This window comes from Melanostigma gelatinosum (genome assembly GCF_949748355.1).
Source record: "Melanostigma gelatinosum genome assembly, chromosome: 17".
Classification (NCBI taxonomy): domain Eukaryota; kingdom Metazoa; phylum Chordata; class Actinopteri; order Perciformes; family Zoarcidae; genus Melanostigma; species Melanostigma gelatinosum.
This window is the reverse complement of record NC_136650.1, coordinates 5,230,338-5,250,294: the sequence shown is the minus strand read 5'-3', so window position 1 is coordinate 5,250,294 and position 19,957 is coordinate 5,230,338. Positions and strand designations below refer to the sequence as shown.

At 44.7% G+C, this 19,957-nt stretch overlaps 1 protein-coding gene across 1 annotated transcript in view; it reads left to right on the top strand.

Annotated features, from left to right (window-relative positions):
- LOC306791119 (fibrocystin-L-like) overlaps positions 1-19,957 on the top strand; it is a gene marked incomplete at both ends in the record, with an annotated part of 51,347 nt that overhangs the window by 14,252 nt on the left and 17,138 nt on the right. Inside the window, 32 exons of the mRNA XM_079287745.1 lie at positions 439-544; positions 840-947; positions 1,059-1,223; positions 1,346-1,467; positions 1,731-1,863; positions 2,464-2,656; positions 3,197-3,339; positions 3,562-3,666; positions 3,946-4,131; positions 4,870-5,043; positions 5,651-5,856; positions 5,990-6,962; positions 7,125-7,373; positions 7,521-7,670; positions 8,189-8,363; positions 9,175-9,331; positions 9,430-9,586; positions 10,221-10,430; positions 10,804-10,933; positions 11,237-11,478; positions 11,639-11,775; positions 11,894-12,923; positions 13,296-13,487; positions 15,497-15,648; positions 15,764-15,923; positions 16,449-16,620; positions 17,241-17,329; positions 17,456-17,619; positions 17,863-17,992; positions 18,380-18,498; positions 19,148-19,277; positions 19,628-19,801. Coding sequence (XP_079143871.1) covers positions 439-544; positions 840-947; positions 1,059-1,223; positions 1,346-1,467; positions 1,731-1,863; positions 2,464-2,656; positions 3,197-3,339; positions 3,562-3,666; positions 3,946-4,131; positions 4,870-5,043; positions 5,651-5,856; positions 5,990-6,962; positions 7,125-7,373; positions 7,521-7,670; positions 8,189-8,363; positions 9,175-9,331; positions 9,430-9,586; positions 10,221-10,430; positions 10,804-10,933; positions 11,237-11,478; positions 11,639-11,775; positions 11,894-12,923; positions 13,296-13,487; positions 15,497-15,648; positions 15,764-15,923; positions 16,449-16,620; positions 17,241-17,329; positions 17,456-17,619; positions 17,863-17,992; positions 18,380-18,498; positions 19,148-19,277; positions 19,628-19,801 — 6,733 coding nt within the window. The remainder of the gene's footprint in view (positions 1-438; positions 545-839; positions 948-1,058; positions 1,224-1,345; positions 1,468-1,730; positions 1,864-2,463; positions 2,657-3,196; positions 3,340-3,561; positions 3,667-3,945; positions 4,132-4,869; positions 5,044-5,650; positions 5,857-5,989; positions 6,963-7,124; positions 7,374-7,520; positions 7,671-8,188; positions 8,364-9,174; positions 9,332-9,429; positions 9,587-10,220; positions 10,431-10,803; positions 10,934-11,236; positions 11,479-11,638; positions 11,776-11,893; positions 12,924-13,295; positions 13,488-15,496; positions 15,649-15,763; positions 15,924-16,448; positions 16,621-17,240; positions 17,330-17,455; positions 17,620-17,862; positions 17,993-18,379; positions 18,499-19,147; positions 19,278-19,627; positions 19,802-19,957) is intronic.

Here is a 19,957-nt window from a genome sequence, read left to right as displayed (position 1 = left end):
TTCGTCCCAGCGGGGTAAGGGCCTTACTCAGAATAGAACGTTTGTTTCGACCAGCGAAATGGCTTGTGACCTGTCAGGGTTTGAGGAGGGTTGAAGGCCGCGGCTTCCTCGTGGCCTGCGTGGCCAGCGTGATGCTGGGGGGGGAGAGGCTGCTGGATCTTCATGTAGCCAGGACTGAGGTCCAGGGCGAAGAGACAGAATATCGCTGTGTTAGCGCTTATAAGTCAGGTCTCAGACTTATTTGTCACTTGGCGCCTGAGTTTTGTGATTTCCGTAGAATAAATAAAGACATTCAGCAGAATGCAGGAAATCAAAATGTTCTGGGGGAAACACAACCATAGGCCCCTGTGTTAGTGGTTATCCCAGCCCAGTGGGTCTTTTTTTATGTGGTGAAACTTGGTCCTGAACTCAACATTTTCTGATTTTCCGTGTTTGCAGGTGGAGGTTTACATCAACGGCATTCCCTCAAAGTGTTCTGGCGACTGTGGATATGAATGGTCTGAGGACAAGACTCCAGTTGTGACTGGAATCAGCCCATCTCAAGGTGTCCTGTCTCTGAAATGTTATTGATTCATTCAACATGAAGCATTATTGCTTATCGATTGATTTTTAAGGCTTAATATATATCTAATTGGCGTTCTTGTATTTCGAAGGTTTAAATAATTTTATGTGTAAAACATTCAATACCAAAACAGTATGCTATATATTGCATTTTCAAGTGCAGAAAAAAACTGACAACAATCCTGTCAAGATTTAGTGAATTGTGAGCTTTTGTGTACGTATGCTTCATGTAAAACATGGCGATGGTGGTGAGGGTTCTGTATCGCTGACTCTTTCAGGATCTAATGGTGTGGGGACTCTTTTGACTGTCACTGGGACTGACTTCAGCAGTGAAAACGCCTCCATCCTTGTGGGAAAGACCCGGTGCCACGTTGAACAGATTACCGGTGAGTGAAAGAAGATTTTAGGAGTGAACACTGGATCCTGTCATTAAAATGAGTCGGCTGTTTATTATCTAATGAAAGGAGTTAAACCACATTTTGACAATGGTATTTCAGCGACCACTCGGGTGTGCAGACTCGGCAGCTCCAGCGCGGGTACTTACCCCGTGTTGGTGAGCTTCCCCTCTCTGGGTGATGCACGCTCCTCGGGAGGCAACATCTTCCACTTCACCTACAAGCTCATTGTTTCCTCTTTCTCCCCGCTCTCTGGAAGCGTGGCAGGTCAGACTTTACGCAAACCTATCTGTACACGTGTTATTATTTATCAGAAAATCAAAAGCAGAATCACTTTCTCTGGAATACGATAGTGTATAACATTATCTTCTTATATGTTTTTTCCCCAGGAGACACTCTGCTGACGGTGACAGGTTTCGGCTTCAGCCAGAACACCACGGTTACGGTCGGCAGTGACGAGTGCACCGTGGTTCATGCCAGTGATGCTGAGCTGAAATGCAGAACGCCAGCAGTAAGTGTACAAACTGCTGTTTATGAGGGAGAAACATTTTCCTGCATCAACTCAAAGAGTCAGCACACACTATACACTCTTATATGTCGGCACATACAAGCACTGTTGCCGTTGTTATAATACAAAGTTTCGTTTGAAAGCAAGTTTTGTTGACAAATTATTTAGACATGTCATTTTCCAGCCTTGCAAAGAGCCTGAGCTCTGAATAAGGCACTTATTTGACTTGTTTCTTAATAAATAAATGCTGACATTACTTATTTCAGGGGACTGCAGGATCACAGACCGTCACCGTGATGGTGGGAAACATGAGTCAGACAGCCGGCAGATCCTTCACCTACGATAACAACCTGACAGCCCGGATCTCAGGCCTGAGTCCCAGCACTACCACTGTGATTGGTGAGTTTGTGAGGCCTTTATGAACTGTATTCATGCATTTGTATACCACTCAGTGAGGTACGATTATGATAACGAGTTACTGAGATGGGCAAAACCCAGACGAGAGGTTTAATGGGGAGGATTTGTTTTGTCCTGAAAGGTCAACAGTAATACTATCGCTCTAGTGAATGAAACAGACATACGTGCTCGGGTTTCTCTTTGTTGACGAAAAGAAAAAGATTTCATGTGTATTCATTGTGTTTCAATGCCACGCCTTTTTACTCTCTCGCAAAACAAGTCACTAGTTATCTAAAGGCACTGTACATTTGTCATAAGTGAATTAGTTCCAGGAAGACAATATGTTTTGTATTACTTCTTGATTGTTGGGAACATTATGCTGTACTCTGAAACCAGATGATTCACAACAGGTTACTAACAGTCAGCATCCTGTTGTTGAGGAACATGATGTACCAGTCCAATTATATACGTGTCGGATAACCAGTGGTGCTCACTTTAGCAGAAGACAAGTGCTAATTATCTTGGCACTTGAGTGACAGAAGCTCCGACCTGGAAGAGATCTGTTGACGTTTCTCTTCTCTTTTCTTGATGCCTTTTGTGTAGGACATGAGGTTCTCACCATCCAGGGCTCGAACCTGGGAGGCCGAGACAACGACAGCGTCGTGTTCGTGGGCGGGAAGGAGTGTGTGACGGTGCAGTGGACGACCACAATCATCACATGTCGTCTCCCCGTGCTGCCGCCTGGCACGCACAAGGTGGATGTACAGCTTGGAAACAATGGCAACCCACAGACGAGGTAGAGCAACCGTGAAAGATCGTTTCACCCGGGCAACAGTTCATCCGTTACGCACCATATGAGAGAATGTCGTATCGGCAGCTGCGAATTATTTCATGCAGGCCAGAAAGGCGTGAAGAGAGCTTTTGTTGCACAATGCTTAAGGGTACAGAGTAGATCTGAAGATAAGGATTTTATCAAAAACGTTCAGGCGTCATGTTGTTAGAAATGTCCCGTGATGTTTTGGGATTTTTTAACACAAAATTCTAACAGTATGTACAGCATGCTTGGAGACGAAACAAAAAACGTAGTTCATGTAAATGACTTCATGTGTAGCAGTTGTTTTTTACGTGGGGAAACATTAAAAGGGAACTACGTCCATTTGCAAAAATCATACATGTTATTCCTATTGTCCAAGACAGCCAAAGAACATTAGTGAACGTGAACAACTCTCTCCCAAATCCAAAAACTACAGCGCTAAAACTCAAACTTGTGATGTTATCATCACAAGTTTGAGTCTCATTTTGGGACTTAATTGAACTTTTTGTTTTTGTTTCATAGCAATGGTGTGAACACCACCATTGAATACGTCCTGGAAATCTACAGCATCTCCCCACAAATCGGCTCCTTGATGGGAGGAACCATGCTGACTGTGTCTGGGTCTGGTTTCAGCAACAATACCTCGGACAACAAAGTCTCCGCCGGTAAGCGAAATGAGACCCGACTATATCAAACTGACTTATTACCACGCCAACAGTCCCCACCAAAAACCATTCAACAATGTCAGTGTTTAACAACAAGATTCCATCTGTGGAACTGGATATCAAATGAATGGTTGAGGGGGGGAAAAGCTGCACGATAATGTGACCGCTTCAGGTTCCGTATGTGTTCTCACACACGTTTTGTGTTGGTTTGCGATGTGACAGGAGGAGTTGAGTGTGAAGTGAAGGCCGCCTCAGAGAAGGAACTGCAGTGTGTGTTGCAGTCGGAGGAGAAGACTCACGTCGTCACCAACCAGGGATCCCACAGCAGTAGGTTAACGTTTCGATCCTTTCTGTAGGTGTCAAATTAAATCTGAGTTGACTAAAACAGAACACAACAGAAAGAGGATCACGTTTCCCAAAGCTGCTGCAAGCAACGAAGCTGTGTGTTTCAAAACCTGTTCCACCTCCAGGTTTTCATAATTAGCCACATTTAGAATTGCACTCGCAAGGAATTTTGATAACATGTTGCTTGATCTCAGACAACGAAACCTTTCCCGTGTGTTATTTTGTCTGTCAGACTTTACATTTGTTGTTTGTGTGTTCCAGCTTATGGACAGGGGTATGCGTGGAATCCCGCCCCACTGACGGTGTTTGTCGGAGACACAGTATTGTGGCGCTGGGAGGCACCGGCCTTCCAGAAAGACGTTTACGGGGTCGTTAGTGTTTCCAGCCCGAGTGAAACCATCCACGATGGGGGACCACTCTACAGCGGAGACACCAAGACACCCAAAGGTAGAATACGGAGTCACCTACCCTGATTTTACTGTTCGATACCATCAGTGTGCCAGGGAAGCTCTATTTAGTTATGAGGCTTTGTGTTTGTTCCCTCTTCTTCTTTTCCTTTGATTAATCAGATAAAAGTGATATTAAAATCTCTTTTTCAAGCAAGAACTATCCAAGAAGAGAGCTCAAAAAGAGCATTATGACTCCAAACAGAGATGTTATTCTCTGTTTCCTGCCCAGGGAATACCGATGTAAATGAGCTTATCTGTGGTACGGCTAAGAAGCTGTGCACTGTCCCCGTCAAATAAATAAACAATAAATACATTGCAAACAACAAAAGAAAATCAGTCACACATGATATACAGTGCTTCATTTGGGATTTTTAAGCCTGGATGTAAAGAAAAATACAATAATAATAATAACAGCTGTAATTGCAGCTCATACTTTCTTGAATTGCAATATGGGCCGTTGGTCTGTGTTCACTCTTTTCTTAGTGGATTAAGAAAAAGGACATCGATGGTTCAGTTCTAGTTCATTTCCCATAAATTCTGCTGCAGCTGCACTTAATTAATACATCAACGTGATCTCATTCAAATGAAAATCGTGTTGTGTCTGCGATGTTGTAATGTTGTGATATGTGAGGTGAGGAATGTGTCGAGGCGAATGCACACCATGTCCAAGAATGCTTCATTATGATTCGATGTCCTCTACGGTACAGTACTTATCAACTCTCTCACTCCCCCTCAGGGTTTTTCTCCTACCGCTTCACTGCGCCCGGTGTGTATTACTACAGCAGCGGCTACATAGACGACGCCAACCGCAGGAGCCTGCAGGGAGTCGTGAAAGCCGAGGCCCGGGCGGAGAGGAGAAGCAGGGTCTCTGTCAGCGTGGGAGGCATGGAGGCCAGACATGTGACCGGAGGTAAACTTATAGATGTGGATGAGATGTTCTCAGTCTGCAGCTCTCCAGTGAAAGTACAAATAATACTCGGGGAGCTCCTTAAGAACGTGATCTTATTTGATGTATTAAAAATTCATCAGGATAGAAGTCCCATGACTTATTATCATTGTGACCCTGTAGTTAGGGAGGCAGTGGAAGGAGATGTATATGCTACTAATATGCCATTTGTACACTAATGCACCTAATGAAAACATATAAACATCAATATAATACAGTCATAGAAATCATTTAAAACAAAAGCACAAATTACTCAGCATCCATTTTATCAGCTATTTAGAGAAGTAGCTGCTTTTACTCCACTCCTCCCCACCTATGTATGTCTCCACCTACTTTATTTTTTTAGATCGGGCCAAAAAGAGTCCCGAACAGACTGAAGGTACCAAGTAAAATAAAAAAGTACGGGTGTAATTATTAGTATTTCACGTAAGAGGATGTAAATCAAGTCAGATCAGGGGAATGACGTTTATCTTTTGATATTTAAAGATAGACAGGAAACTCAACATCAAGCCAAATGAGGTCTGAGTCAAATTAAAAACAATTCAACAGATCAAACTGTCCCTCCCTTCAGGTTCTCGTCGCGTCTCCAGAGCAGCCCCGCAGTGCGTCGCCTCCCCACAGTGCCCGGAGACCAATGTGACCTCAGGCTGCATTTCCTTCAGTGCCTCCGCCTGCTCCACCCCCACAGTCCACTCCATCTCTCCCAACCAGGGATCATACCACCAGGTCATCCACATTGAGGGCACAGCCTTCAGCGACACCGCCTGCGCTAATGAGGTTAGCAGGAGAATTTTACGGCCTTATCTATCTCAATGGATTTAAATCTCAAATGGATTGAAATGTTAAATCATCTTTGTGCTGCTGAGAGTTTTCCTCACCTGTCTGACTCTGGCGTCTGTGTGTCCTGTAGGTGACGGTGGGAGATCAGCCCTGCCAGGTGATCAACAGCTCTCACTCTGAGATCAACTGTCGGCTCGGCGGCGACAGCCAACTTCCCATCGGCGTCGCTCTCCCCGTAGCCGTCAGAGTCAACAACCTGGGCAGCGCCATCATCACCGTGCAGAACGAGCTCGGCCGCCGCTTTGTGGTTCTGCCGGCGGTCGACTCCGTCTCGCCCCCCGTCGGCAGCCCCAACGGCCACACGCGGCTCCTCGTCCGCGGATCCGGCTTCTCCGGAGGACAGGTGACTGTGGCCGGCCAGCCGTGCTCTGTTGTGTCACTCAATTACACTCACATCACCTGCGACACCGCTCCCTCTCAGCCGCAGGCCGGTGATGTCGTCTTCCACGCGGGCAGGATCCTAAGTTCCTGTCATTCAAACTGCTCCTTCAAGTACTCTTCTTCTGTCACTCCCACGCTCTCCAGTATTTCACCCGACAGCATCAGCGACCCGACCACCGTCACCATCGCCGGCTCAGGCTTTGGCAGCAGCGTGGACAACGTGGCGGTCTTTGCCGGCACCTCTGAGCTGGGGGTCACCGCCGTGACTGACGGCAACATTACGCTGATGGGAAACTCCCTCCCCGCGGGAGAACACCCAGTCAGAGTGATTGTGAGAAGCAAGGGCCTTGCATCCGGTTCCGCCACCCTGAGCAGCCGTGCCCGAGCCACCCTCAACCCGGACGTGGGCAGCCTGGCTGGAGGGACCCCTCTTGTCTTCACCGGAAACGGATTCGCTCCAGGGAACACCAGCGTGACGGTCGGTGGCTCGCCCTGCGAGGTTCAGGAGGTGACGGCTGGCCTGCTCCGCTGCCTGACGCCTCCTCGCGGCGAGGGGCCGGTGACCGCCGACATCCAGGTCTTCTCGGTGCGGTACCCTCCGCTCAACTTCACCTACTCCGCAGCCCACACTCCCGTCATCAGCTCCATCAGCCCCAGCTCTGGTAACTACGGTCCTCTGCATCCGCCAATTTTGATAAAAACAATGAAGCCATCATAATTAAAGTATCACATACATCAGTGGATCCGTCTGAGCATTTGTGTGTGTTTACCGTATGTGTTCACCAATGTCAATGATAACCTTCCCCTGGGTTTATGTCCCACAGGGCCGAGCGGCGCGACAGTCACGCTGACCGGCTCAGGATTTGGCAACGACTCCCGGCACGTCTCCGTCACCATAAACCACGTCCCCTGTGTCCTGTCCACCGTCTCTGACACGCAGATTCACTGCACTGCGGGAGACAACCCGGGGGGGGCGTACCCAGTCGATCTGCACCACCAGGTCAAAGGTCACGCCCAGTCGGATGTCATGTTCACGCACGAACTGACGCTGAGCAGCGTGCAGCCCAACGAGGGTATCCATTCCAATCCATTTCTTGTTTGTGTGCCTGTGTGTACATTTGAATTGTGTTTGTCTTCATCCTCGTACTCCTCGTTCTCTTTTCTTCCTCACAATTCAAGTCTGATATTGATCAATTCTTCCTCCCTCATCCGTGACTCAGGAAGTTATGGCGGCGGCGCTCTGCTGTCGGTGGAGGGTTCTGGGTTCGACCCGCACACCTCCAGTGTGACGATCTGCGGGGAGGAGTGTGAAGTTCGCCGAGAGGGTTCCACATCGTCCCGTCTGTACTGCCAGTCTCCGTCCATCAACGGTAAGTTTAGTTCAGCGTCCTTTACTTCACCAGGATAGTGGAGGGCTTCTTAGTAGGGTTGGTGCAGTAAGAGATGTACAAAGTATTTATTTATTTATTTACTGACATTATTACGGGAAGCACAGTGACCAATTTCATCTTGATTTCTGAAACCAAACTTACGCTTTTATACGTCCCAAAAAAACCCACATTTGTATCAGTTATTTTACAGTTTGCTTGTTCTCATCAACAGCTTTCCATCTTAAGGGGTTGAAGGGTTTTCAAGTTTTTCTTTTGGAAAGAATGTGTTCCTGCCGGTTCACTATATTTTTAGTTCTCGACTCATTAAGCTGGACTAAGAGGAATGTTGACAGCCTTTCATGGCAGGAGACAATGTCAATGCAATCAGGGGCATGTTGTGTCAGAAAAGAACTTGTCACGGCCGATAAGACATCTGAAGGCTGCTTGTTATCTTTAAGCATCTCGATTCTTGCTGTCCCTTTTGTTGTCGTCTGTCCTGCTGTCCCGTCTGCTCTCAGACACTCAGTCGCAGGTGAGCTGTGTGGTCGCCGTCATCAACCAGCTGGACGCCGTCAACATATCAGACGGCTACGCCTACAAATCTCAGCTGACGCCGGTGATCACCGAGGTCTCTCCGCGCAGAGGAGGCACCGCCGGAGGCACGCGGCTCACAATCACCGGCTCTGGTTTCAGGTGCAGTGAAGGAACAGAGCACAATGGAGAGACACACCCCCGGGTTACGGACCGCTGGTTAACAATCAGGCGCTCACTCACGTTACACAATGTGTCCCAGGGGACGTCTTTGCTTTCATTGGGTTTAATGCAAAGACCTTCTCTTGTTTTTGCCACAAAGTGATTTTAGAAATTTAACGATACGAAAACAATACTTTTAATACAATTCGTTTATAAATAGTGCCAAGAATAAAGCTTCAATGTACAGTTCTATCTGCACATACAGCCCATTAAAAGCATATTGTGATGAAGAGCAGAAAAATATATTCATAATTATGTTAAACATTATATCATATAGTTTTATATAACAAGACACCATCGTAACACATAAATATAAATATTCCCCTCTATTCTATTTAATTATAGTATATCATTAATTGTAATGTTAAATTATACTATGACAGTTTAATGTAAAATAATATTATTTTGTATGATAATATAGGGTAAACTACGTGGTATATTACAATGTTTTAGTATGGCATATAAACTATATATATTGTAGCATGATATAGTATGTTAAAGTAAGTTATATTTTATTATTTTACAATCATTGCTATCCAGCATGCTATTGTATTATATCATCCTTTAAAATTATATAAATTCTTACCATACATGTGCGATTTAACTGAGGTATGGTACATTATAGTACACAGGGTTATCATGTTAAGGTAAAGTATGTTGTTGTATCTTTTATACACATATGTGTATGTCACAGTAAAATGTATATGTATATATAATCAATTCATTTATGGATCTACTTTCCCGCCCACAGCACCGACATAAATGAAGTCAACGTGACCGTGGCGGGCTCCGTGTGTGACGTTCAGTCCACCAACAGCACACACGTCATCTGTGTGACCAACTCTCAGCGACAGTCTCAGGAAACCAAAGCCAGACTCAGCATCGGAGACCGAGGCATCGCCAAGACGGTGAGATCACGTCCCCCGACCTGACGCACAACACGGTTCCTTATATGATGAGACTCATGTCTCTATCACACATGTTTGTTCTTCGCCTCTTTCTTCAGGATAACGCGGACTTCTTCTACGTGGACGTGTGGTCGTCCAGGTTCACGTGGGGCGGTCTGTCTCCACCTGAGAAGGGCTCGTTTGCCGTCATCACTAAAGGCCAGACCATCCTGCTGGACACCAGCACCCCTGTGCTGAAAATGCTCCTCATTCAAGGTACACATAGGTCTTGATCCTGGCTGTTTTGGACATGTTTAACTACATACATTGTGTGTTTGAAGGAACCGACGGTTATATGTCACTGCAATAGTAGCTCATACGATTACATGTGGGCTGCACGGTGGTGTAGTGGCTAGCACTGTCACCTCAGAGCAAGAAGGGCCCGGGCTGGACGGCCCTTCTGTGTCAAGTGCTTTTGTTCTCCCTGTGTCAGCATAGGTTTGCAGGTTAGCATGAATGGTTGCATGTCTCCAAGTGTCAGCACTGAGATAGTCTGGCGACCTATGCCTTCGTCAAATGTCAGCTGGGATTGGCTCCAGCACCCCCGCGACCCTGAACAGGATAAGCGGTTAAAGATAATGTATGGATAATTTCCTGTGACAAAGAAAATTGAGCCACTCAAGACTTTTTAAGAAGTGAAATATATTTTATATACAATTTTTTTGTTGCAAAGTTTAAGGACACAAACAAGCATTTTCTGAATTCAGTATTAGTTTAGTGGAACTAGTGCCAAAAAGATGATATATTAACATTAAAAAAAGTCCTCGTTTCGGACCTCATGTAAATCTTGTCAATGTTTTGTTGTTGCCACCAGTCTTGGGTTTGAAACGTACTGTTTCTTTGTCCTCAGGAGGCGCGTTGGTGTTTGATGAGGCGGACATCGAGCTGCAGGCAGAAAACATCCTGATCACGGACGGTGGACTGCTCCAGATCGGCCAGGAGGGGGCGCCATTCCAGCACAAAGCCATCATCACGCTCCATGGAAACCTGCGCTCACCTGAAATACCTGTTTATGGAGCCAAGACGCTGGGTGTCAGAGAGGGAGTACTGGACCTGCACGGTATGAAACATACACATTCAAACAGCTAAATATGAAACTACAGCCAGCAGACAGTTAGCTTAGCTTAGCACAAATCAGCTAGCCTAGCTCTGTTCAAAGAAAATAATCTGCCTACCAACACCTTTTCTAGTGAGATTAAATAATTTGCTGTATGTCTTAAAACTATCAGAATACTTCCACCGCCAGCAGCAACAGAGAAGTGAAATAGTCGTGACCCAAATATTCCTAAAAACCCATGATTGCATGTCACGTAATGCTAAACTGACAGAGTCATTTGAGTCGTGTGTCCTTAAGGGATTATGGATGTCATTATGAGTGACACCTCACCTGCCCTCCTCGGGTGCAAGTCATTGTTGACAACCTGTTCCTCCAGGCATCCCAGTTCCTGTCCCCTGGACCCACCTGGCCCAGACGGCAGCCAGCGGCTCCGTCACACTGACTCTGATGAAGGCGGTGACGTGGAAAGCTGGAGATGAAATTGTCATCGTATCCACCGGCCACAGGTGCAGTCTCCAATTCATGCATGTGGTCGAAGCAGAAAAACACAATGATTAAAAGTTAAAACGGCAAATTTTATAATTGTGTCAACATTGAGTGAAGACAAAAATGTTCCAAAATCTTTTTGGGAGTTTGTTGTAACCCATAAATAAACACAAAAGCCACAGGTGGGTGGTTTGACACATTGAATACTAAGACCCTTTTCTTTTAGGGAGGTCCAGTCATATTTACTGTATATTCTATGCATTGACACAAATAAAACAATGTCATGGAGCCGCAAGTAGAAATCATGTATTTCCGTTTTTCAGGCACAGCCAGAGAGAGAACGAGCAGATGAGGATCGCCGCCGTGTCGACCGAGGGCAGGACCATAACCCTGACAGAACCGCTCAAGTACACTCACCTCGGGGTGACCGTCACGCTGCCCGACGGTACAGTGTTTGAGGGCCGAGCCGAGGTGGGTCTCCTCACCAGGAACATCGTGGTGCGAGGCTCCGAACACCAAGACTGGGACGAAACGATCGAAGCCTGCCCCGACGGCTTCAACACAGGTACTGTGTTTCAACTTGTCTGATTTGATTTGACCCAAACCGCTGTGTAAAAGTAAAGAAGAGACATAACGTTGCTGTGCAGTCAAATATATTCAAACTGACAACTACTTCAGATTCACCTACATGTATGGATAAACATCTTTCTGTCCCTGTGCTGCAGGTGAATTCAGCACCCAAACCTGTTTCCAAGGAAGGTTTGGAGAGGAGACCGGCAGCGACCAGTTTGGAGGCTGCATCATGTTCCACGCACCCACACCAAATAAGAATCTCGCAATAGGCAGACTGGAAAATGTTGAGGTGAGACGCTTCAAGCTTTCTCCGCTGTAACGTATTTTATTCTTTGCATCTAATCATGTTGATCAGATTACTGAGACAAATCACACAAATTGAAATGCTAAACGTTGTGCTCTTTTAGGTCTACTATGCAGGACAGGCCTTCAGGCTGGGACGTTATCCCATCCACTGGCATCTGATGGGAGACATCGACTACAAGTCATACGTGCGGGGTTGTAGTATCCACCGGACCTTCAACAGGGCCGTGACCATCCACAACACCCACAACCTGTTGGTGGAGCACAACGTCATCTACGACATCATGGGCGGGGCCTTCTTCATCGAGGATGGCATCGAGACGGGGAACATCCTGCAGTACAACCTGGCCGTGTTCGTCAAACAAAGCACCAGCCTGCTGAATGACGACGTCACGCCCGCCGCCTACTGGGTCACCAATCCCAACAACATCATCCGCCACAACGTCGCCGCGGGGGGCACCCACTTCGGCTTCTGGTACCGCATGCACGAGCACCCCGACGGCCCGTCCTACGACCCTAACATCTGCCAGAAGAGGGTTCCCCTCGGTGAGTTTTACAACAACACCGCGCACTCCCAGGGCTGGTTCGGCCTCTGGATCTTCACGGACTTCTTCCCCATGAAGGACGGAGTCTGCCGCTCCATAACCCCCGAGCCCGCTGTCTTCCGTTCCCTCACCACCTGGAACTGTGAGAAAGGCGCCGAGTGGGTCAACGTGGGCGCCGTGCAATTTCTTGACTTCACCATGGTCAACAACGAGAAAGCCGGTATCGAAGCCAAGCGCATCCTGCAGTGGGCCGTGCAGGGCTACGGTGAGGGAGGGGGGGCGACGATATCCAACTGCACCATCGTGGGCCACGTGGCCGAGCTCGGACTGGGAGATAACTACTGCACCCACCGAGGTGTCATTGCGCCGCTGGACGATGGCCTGAGTGTCCTCAACACCAAGTTCATCAACTTCAACCATAGCTCTTGCGCAGCCATCGGGGTGGCCGCGATCTTGGGGACGTGTGCGGATCGCTGTGGTGGCTGGGCTGTCAGGTTTCGTGGGAACCAGTACTTCAACTCCCCCAACAAGGCCAGCTTCAGGTGGGAGCATGAGGTGCAGCTGGTGGACACTGATGGCTCCCTCACAGGTACTCAATGTTGTATAACCTTTCCAAACTACTTCTTTAATCAGTCCCTCAATCCATTTTCAGAAAACTGTTGTTAAAGTATATTTCTTATAGCCATCAAATAGCCAAAACCAAACATAATTCCTTACCTTGATTGTAGCACTCAGTCCAAAGCCTATTGGTTCCTACTGAAGACAATGGTTCAAATTTCTATCTTTCATTTTTTGTTCTGTTTTAAGTCAGTCAATAAGACGTAAAACAGCTCATTTAACCAACATATCCGGCCGCATCATAAAACTGCAAATACCAGTTTTTAAAATTCCGGTTAATGCAGCTCAGGTGGGCTTGTCCTCCGTCCCTGCATCCGACTGAACCACAATTCCTTGTTTTCAGGAAACATCAACCACAAAGTGGTGCCCATGAGCCCCCTGCTCGACCCCGCTCACTGCTCCCAGAGTGACGAGTGGAGCGTGGGCTTCCCGGGTGCCGTGTGCGACCACACCGTCAACTTCCATCGCTTGTCATTCAACAACCCGTCGCCGGCCTCTCTGAAGGCCAAGGACGTCATCTTAACCAACTCCCATGGTACTAAAACACACAGACAAATCACTTTTTCATGTCAGTTTGTTGTTGAGAATGCAGAAAGTCATATGTAAATCTGTATTGACCTATACTGGTGATTAGTGGGAAGTGCAGTAGATCGCTGTCATGGAAATGTTTGTTACTGCAGAAACAAAAAAGATAATAAAAACAGAAGTTATAAGTAGCATATAACACAAACAATGTAACTATATATTCATATTTATATATTTAAGTGTGATGTATAAACAGATAATGAATAACACAAGAACACATTTTTGACACAAGAACCAGCCGGCTGACCGGTTGCAGCGAGCGGTGAACAGCTGTTTGTGTGGCATCTCTTCCTGTTTCCTTCACCTACATTCCCCCTAAGTCCCTCCATGTACAGCTTCTTATCACTCTCTATGTCAGGGGTCTCAAACTCCCGGCCCGCGGGCTGAATCCGGCCCGCCACGTCATTTTACGTGGCCCGCGAATCCGCCAAAGGGTAAAATATTTTTTCTTTTTTTTCTTTTTTTAAATTAGACTAATAATAAAAAAAGTATCCCCATAGTCGAAATTATGAGATAGAAAGTCGAAGTTATTAGATAGAAAGTCATAACTATGATAGAAAGTCATAATTCTGAGATAGAAAGTCAAATTTATGAGATAGAAAGTCAAAAAGATGAGATAGAAAGTCAAAAAGATGAGATTGAAAGTCAAAAAGATGAGATTGAAAGTCAAAATTATGAGATTGAAAATCAAAATTATGAGATTGACAGTCAAAATGATGAGATTGACAGTCAGAATTATGCGATTGAAAGTCAAAATTATGCGATTGAAAGTCAAAAAGATGAGATTGACAGTCAAAATGATGCGATTGAAAGTCAAAATTATGAGATACTTAAACAGTTAGAAGCAGCTCTTTGGCTGGTTACTGTACATTTAACATGGAAATGTATTGTGAGTACATTGAAGACTACTTTAAACTGTGAATGCAGAGAGTTACGAGTAGTTACATTTACAACCGGCCCTTTGTGGGCGACCATCATGCTGATGTGGCCCGGAGTGAAAATGAGTTTGAGACCCCTGCTCTATGTACCAATGTACATTTGTAACAAATACCACACATATTACGGTAATCCGCGTTGCATAGGTCTCTGACCAAAATACCAAAAAAAGCAAAAGGAAATTATTCATTTAAATTCATTTTTTTGAGTTTTTGAAGTGTTTTTTTTTTTGGAATATGTATAATTAGCATATCATTTAGTGATTGCTACTGAGAATTTAACAAACAAAAAAACATGATATGATAAGGTTTGCAGTTTTCAAGGTGTATATTTCAAATTGCATCAATTACACACATGAAAATAAAGTTGTGAACACCGGCTGAATATCTATTATCAGAATCATTATAACGAAAGATACGAATGTAACTATGGTTCTATGAATCCTGGATGACTGCCAGAGGCAGTGCTTAACACTGGATATCTTCTGTCTCGCGCATGTGCAGGTCGAATATTTATATCAACAAAGTCACCTGTTACCTCGGCACTGCCTCTGGCGGTCAGTAAGGATGAAATACAACTGTATTTGAACTGCTACTGTGTAAAGGGAATGCTGTTAAAAATAACCTTATTAGTTTAGTGTTTGCAAACCAAATATTATTGCACTTTTGTTCATATAGCAGTACTTTTTAAATAAAAGTGCGCAATACCCTACTTTTGAATTCATTTTTGAATTTTGCCCATAACAATACGATTAATTGCAAAAAAGTCATGTGATTAATCGCAATTAAAAATTGTAATCGTTGCCCAGCACTAAAAATATATTCTCATAGGAGAAGTTATAATTGTTGACAAATATTATATAAGAATAAACATTTGTGCTTTCATTTAAGTACGACTACATTAAAGTGTGACTTAAAAAAAAACAGCTTTTAAATGCTAAATCGGAGATTAAAATGTATAAACGTATCTGCTGTAAAATAGTATGAGAGTATATATATATATACAAGTTGTTTTTAATTACAGGCAGCAGTGCGATTCCCTATCTGAAGAAGAGAATGACTCATCTGCTCGGCTGGATGGCCATGCTGCCCTCTGGAAAAACATACAACTGGTACTTCAACGATGTGGATCACATCACCAACATCACTTACGCTGCAAAATTCTACGGCTTCAGCGTACGTGATAGACCCGACACATGCTGTGATATGACAGGACGATGCTGTAAATAGCTTTCTACCTATTTACAGTATACTGATGTGTTTTTTTGCCTGTACCTTTCCCCTCTCACAGTCGGATCAATTCGTGATCATCAACCACAACTTGACCCAGAGTCCAGACAGATTCAGGATCATCGATGAGAGGAACGGCTCGTCGACGCCGCTGAGCTTCAGTGACAACAACAACGGAGACTGGTACTTCAACGACAGCTCCAACAACCTCTACTACATCGGTTAGACACACTTTGATCCAGATCTCTTGCTAACTTTGATGATTGTTTTTAAGTTGTTTATTACGCAAACATTGAAAGGTTGTAGCTTCTTAAATATTAAATATGAAATATATATCATTGTAAATTGAATATCTTTGGGTTTGGGACTGTTGGTCAGACAAAACAAAATGTCGCCTGGGCTGTCTGAAACAGAGCGATTTAGAAAGGGGGTGAAAACAGGTGTATTCAGAGAGTATGAGAAAAATAATGTGTTGTTTGAACTTTAAAGGATGTAAACATGTTCTAGCAGAAACCCAAAATACATGTAAGAACCTGAAAATGAGCATAATATATCTCCTTTAAAAGTTGGCACAAACTACACTAATTATCACCATTAATTCTACCAGCTGTTATTGTTATTGGTCTAAATTGACATCTTTGTCCTTCGAGATTATTTACCCTTCAATCGCACGAAAACATTCAGCAACACATTCGGTGAACTTAGTCATTCGCCTTCATCCATTTGCCATCTTGTTGTGTCTGCAGTATCTGGGAAAACAAACCAGCGCAGGCGTCGCGACAGCGTGGACCGCTCTATGACGGACTCTGCGGTCAACTTCAGGGTCTCCCACTGCTTCTACCCCAACTGCATCCAACCAACGCCACCACCTCCAGCCACACTCGCCCCCTTACCCACCCACCGGCCTGACGACTTCATGTACGTTTAACCCTCCCCCAATGCACCATGATATTCATGACCAGGAAGAAAATGTACTTCAAGTATTAAATGTAGGAGTATGCATGTTGTTGTCACCGTGTTTATAGGGTTATTTTCACTGATGCATTATTATGCAGTATTTTGTTGTGGTTGGTCGAGGTGATTTTGAAAACTTGAATTAAGTGTTTGACAGTTTATCTGAAAAAATGTCAAACTTATAAAGACATATTAGTCTATAAGCGAATCCTAAAAAACTTATTTTGCAGTCAGATCTAAATATATTACTTGTTTTTAATTTAAATATCTAAAAACATTTTGAATCTTATTTTATTGTTGTATTAGATCTCTTCCACTTTTTACAAGAAAAATAAAACTTAAATCGGAAGGGACATGGAGGAGGGAAAGGAAAGGATTACTTTTGCAAATTCTTCGGTGAGATCTCTTAAAAGTAAAAAATGTTTAACCTTTGATTTGTTTCCCCCTCCATGTGCCTCCCAGGGCTACATATGTTTTAAAAGCAGCATGTGTTCACAATATATGTAATTTATAAAACTGAGAATAGTTCTCATGTTTACTCTGGTTTCCTTCCGCTAAAAGTTCTTGTGCGTGTTTCTGTCTAGCCGGTGGTCTAATGCCTCTTTCTGGAAAAGTTCCCCTGAAAACAACTTCACTGCACCTACAGAGGGCTCCGATGTGGTCATCCCATCAGGTAGCGGCTGGAAGAAAACAAAATAAAATGATTCTTTATGTTCACAGTGTCACAGTGTGTAAATACACAATAACCAGATTTTGTGATTGTATACTGTTGTATTATAATACCTCTGTATCCCCACAGGGAAGTGGGTCGTGTTGGACAGTGACACTCCTCCCCTCAACAAGCTGACGGTCATCGGAGTTCTGGAGATCCCCGACAATATGAACAGCTCGCCCTCAAGACAGGCTCGTGCTGCACCTGAGTACAGCACGGTGGTGCTGGACGCCGTCTACATCTCCATCCAGGTCAGTGTGATCAGTCATCTCCATCTTCTGCTTGTTGTGTTGCTGGATGTCAGTTTATGTCTTAATATCATCATACTTCAAACTAGTCAGCATTCAGTATTGGTGTAGTACCGTTTGCTTATGTAAAAGTAGCAATACTGCAGTATAAAAATACTCTGCAAAGAGTCAGATACTCACAGTACCACCCACGCAGTTTGATTGGTATGTTTAGTGAGGTGATGTTGGCGTCTCGTGCTGTTTCAGGGCGGCAGGCTGATTGCAGGGTGGGACAACGAGCCGTTCAGAGGTCAGCTGCACATCAAACTGAGAGGGAACCACCGCATGCCGGACTGGCCTCTGCCTAACGGGCCCAACCAGGGCTCCAAAGTCCTGGGTAAGAAAACGCATCAGAAACAACTCAAAGTTGTCGTGTATTTCTCACATATATTTTCCACATATTATAGATATATTTGTGACATATTGTGTAATATATTTAATAATATATTTGCAATATGTGGAATATTCTGCTGTAATTTGTATGTTGTAAACATAACTACATACTCGCTTTTTTATTTTTTTTTTATATACTGAAATGAAGTTATACATTTTTAGTCCGAACTTTTTCAGATTGTGTGAACTTGTAATGCTATGACTGTGCTCCATGAAACAGATGACTGAGCTTTTGATGCTCTGTTGTGAATCTTCAATTTAATGACGTACTCAGTACACGGTGTCAAGTGTTTGAAGACTGACTCAGTGTGTGTGTGTTGTTGTACCACAGGTGTGTTCGGTACACTGGAACTCTATGGACAACCTCGCAACGTTTACCACACCAAACTGGCCGCCACGGCAGACGCTGGATCCAATACTCTGAACCTGTCGCAGTCTGTCGACTGGCAGGTCAGAGTGCTTTCTTTTTACGTGTCCCTTTGTGTTTGTGAGACAAAAAGGATTGTTCGGATGTTTTTCAAGTGTGCTTGTATAAGATATTTATCCATTTTAAGAGTATTACCAACAGTAGATGGAGTTTGGAGAAACAGACAGGAGCACCAGCACGGGAGCAAAGCAATGTACAGCTGTGGACGTATTTTAGACCTAAAAAAAAATCAATGTCAGTTTAAGTTGTCATTTCAAGAATATTTTTACCGCTTTAGCTTGCCATCAGACAGACCTGTCTGACAGGGAACAGATGCCGTTATCTAAGCTCTCTTCACAGTCACCAGACCCCTTTGACAAAAAATGTAATTTTACCTCCCAGAACACAGGAGATGCTGGTCTACCGCTGCCTCAGTCGGTTAGTCGGTTAGTGTTATTGTTTGGTGAATCCGAACTAACCCTTTAAAACACTAAAGTCCCGTAACAGTACTCCAGTCTGTTTCTCCAAACTGGGCGCGTGCCGACTGCCATCACTGACTATGGATGAGTACCTCACACAACCCCACTTCAAAAAAAGATCCAAACTGTCTGTACTAAGTTTAGAGTAAAACCTAGTACAACTACTGCGAAAGCTAGTATTCAGCCACCTGTTGACATGTCGGCTTGTGTGCAGGTTGGAGACGAGGTCGTCATCTCCACCACCAGCTACAACGCGTGGGAGACAGAAAAACTCCAGATCACCGCCGTGTCAACAGACGGCCACGTCCTGACCCTGAACCAGCCGTTGACCCACACTCACATCGGTCAGTTCAGCGTCTCTGTAGACACAGAAAATGTTCCAGAGCTGCAAAATGGTGTTAAACCCACTGCAATAACTTGTGACATTAATATTTGATTTAATATCCGTGTTGCTAATGTGTCTCACGAGATATTCAGCTTGTTGTCACCTTATACAAGTTGTTACATTTGCCATTGAATGAAAGTTGATGTGATGGATCTGATTTGAACTTTTGTTTCCAGATACTATAGGTGTATAATATTGTGGTGTGCTTTTTTTATTGTGTTACTTAAATCCCCTTAAATGGTTTTCATAGCACTTTCCGGAGTGTGTCAGATGGACGATACTGACCTCAGTCTCTCTCTCCGTCTTCAGGTGAGACTCACTCCGTCTCAGGTACGCCGCTCTCCTACACTCTGGCGGCTGATGTCGGCCTCGTGACCAGGAACATTAAGATCATCGGTGAGGAGTATCCGGAGATGATGTCGGAGTCATTCGGAGCCAGACTTTTAGTGGGCAGCTACTCCTGGGCTGGAGTCGACTACAAAGGTAAGTAGAGTATATGATGGGGTTTATATTCTGACAGACTGGACGTGGTAATCAGCTTTAACATCATCACTAAACTAGAGTTCAGACCTTTGTGCCTCTCAGGGTGATATAAAGCGGTTCATTTCCTGGTAGATTCAACCGGTCAATCTGTAGTTC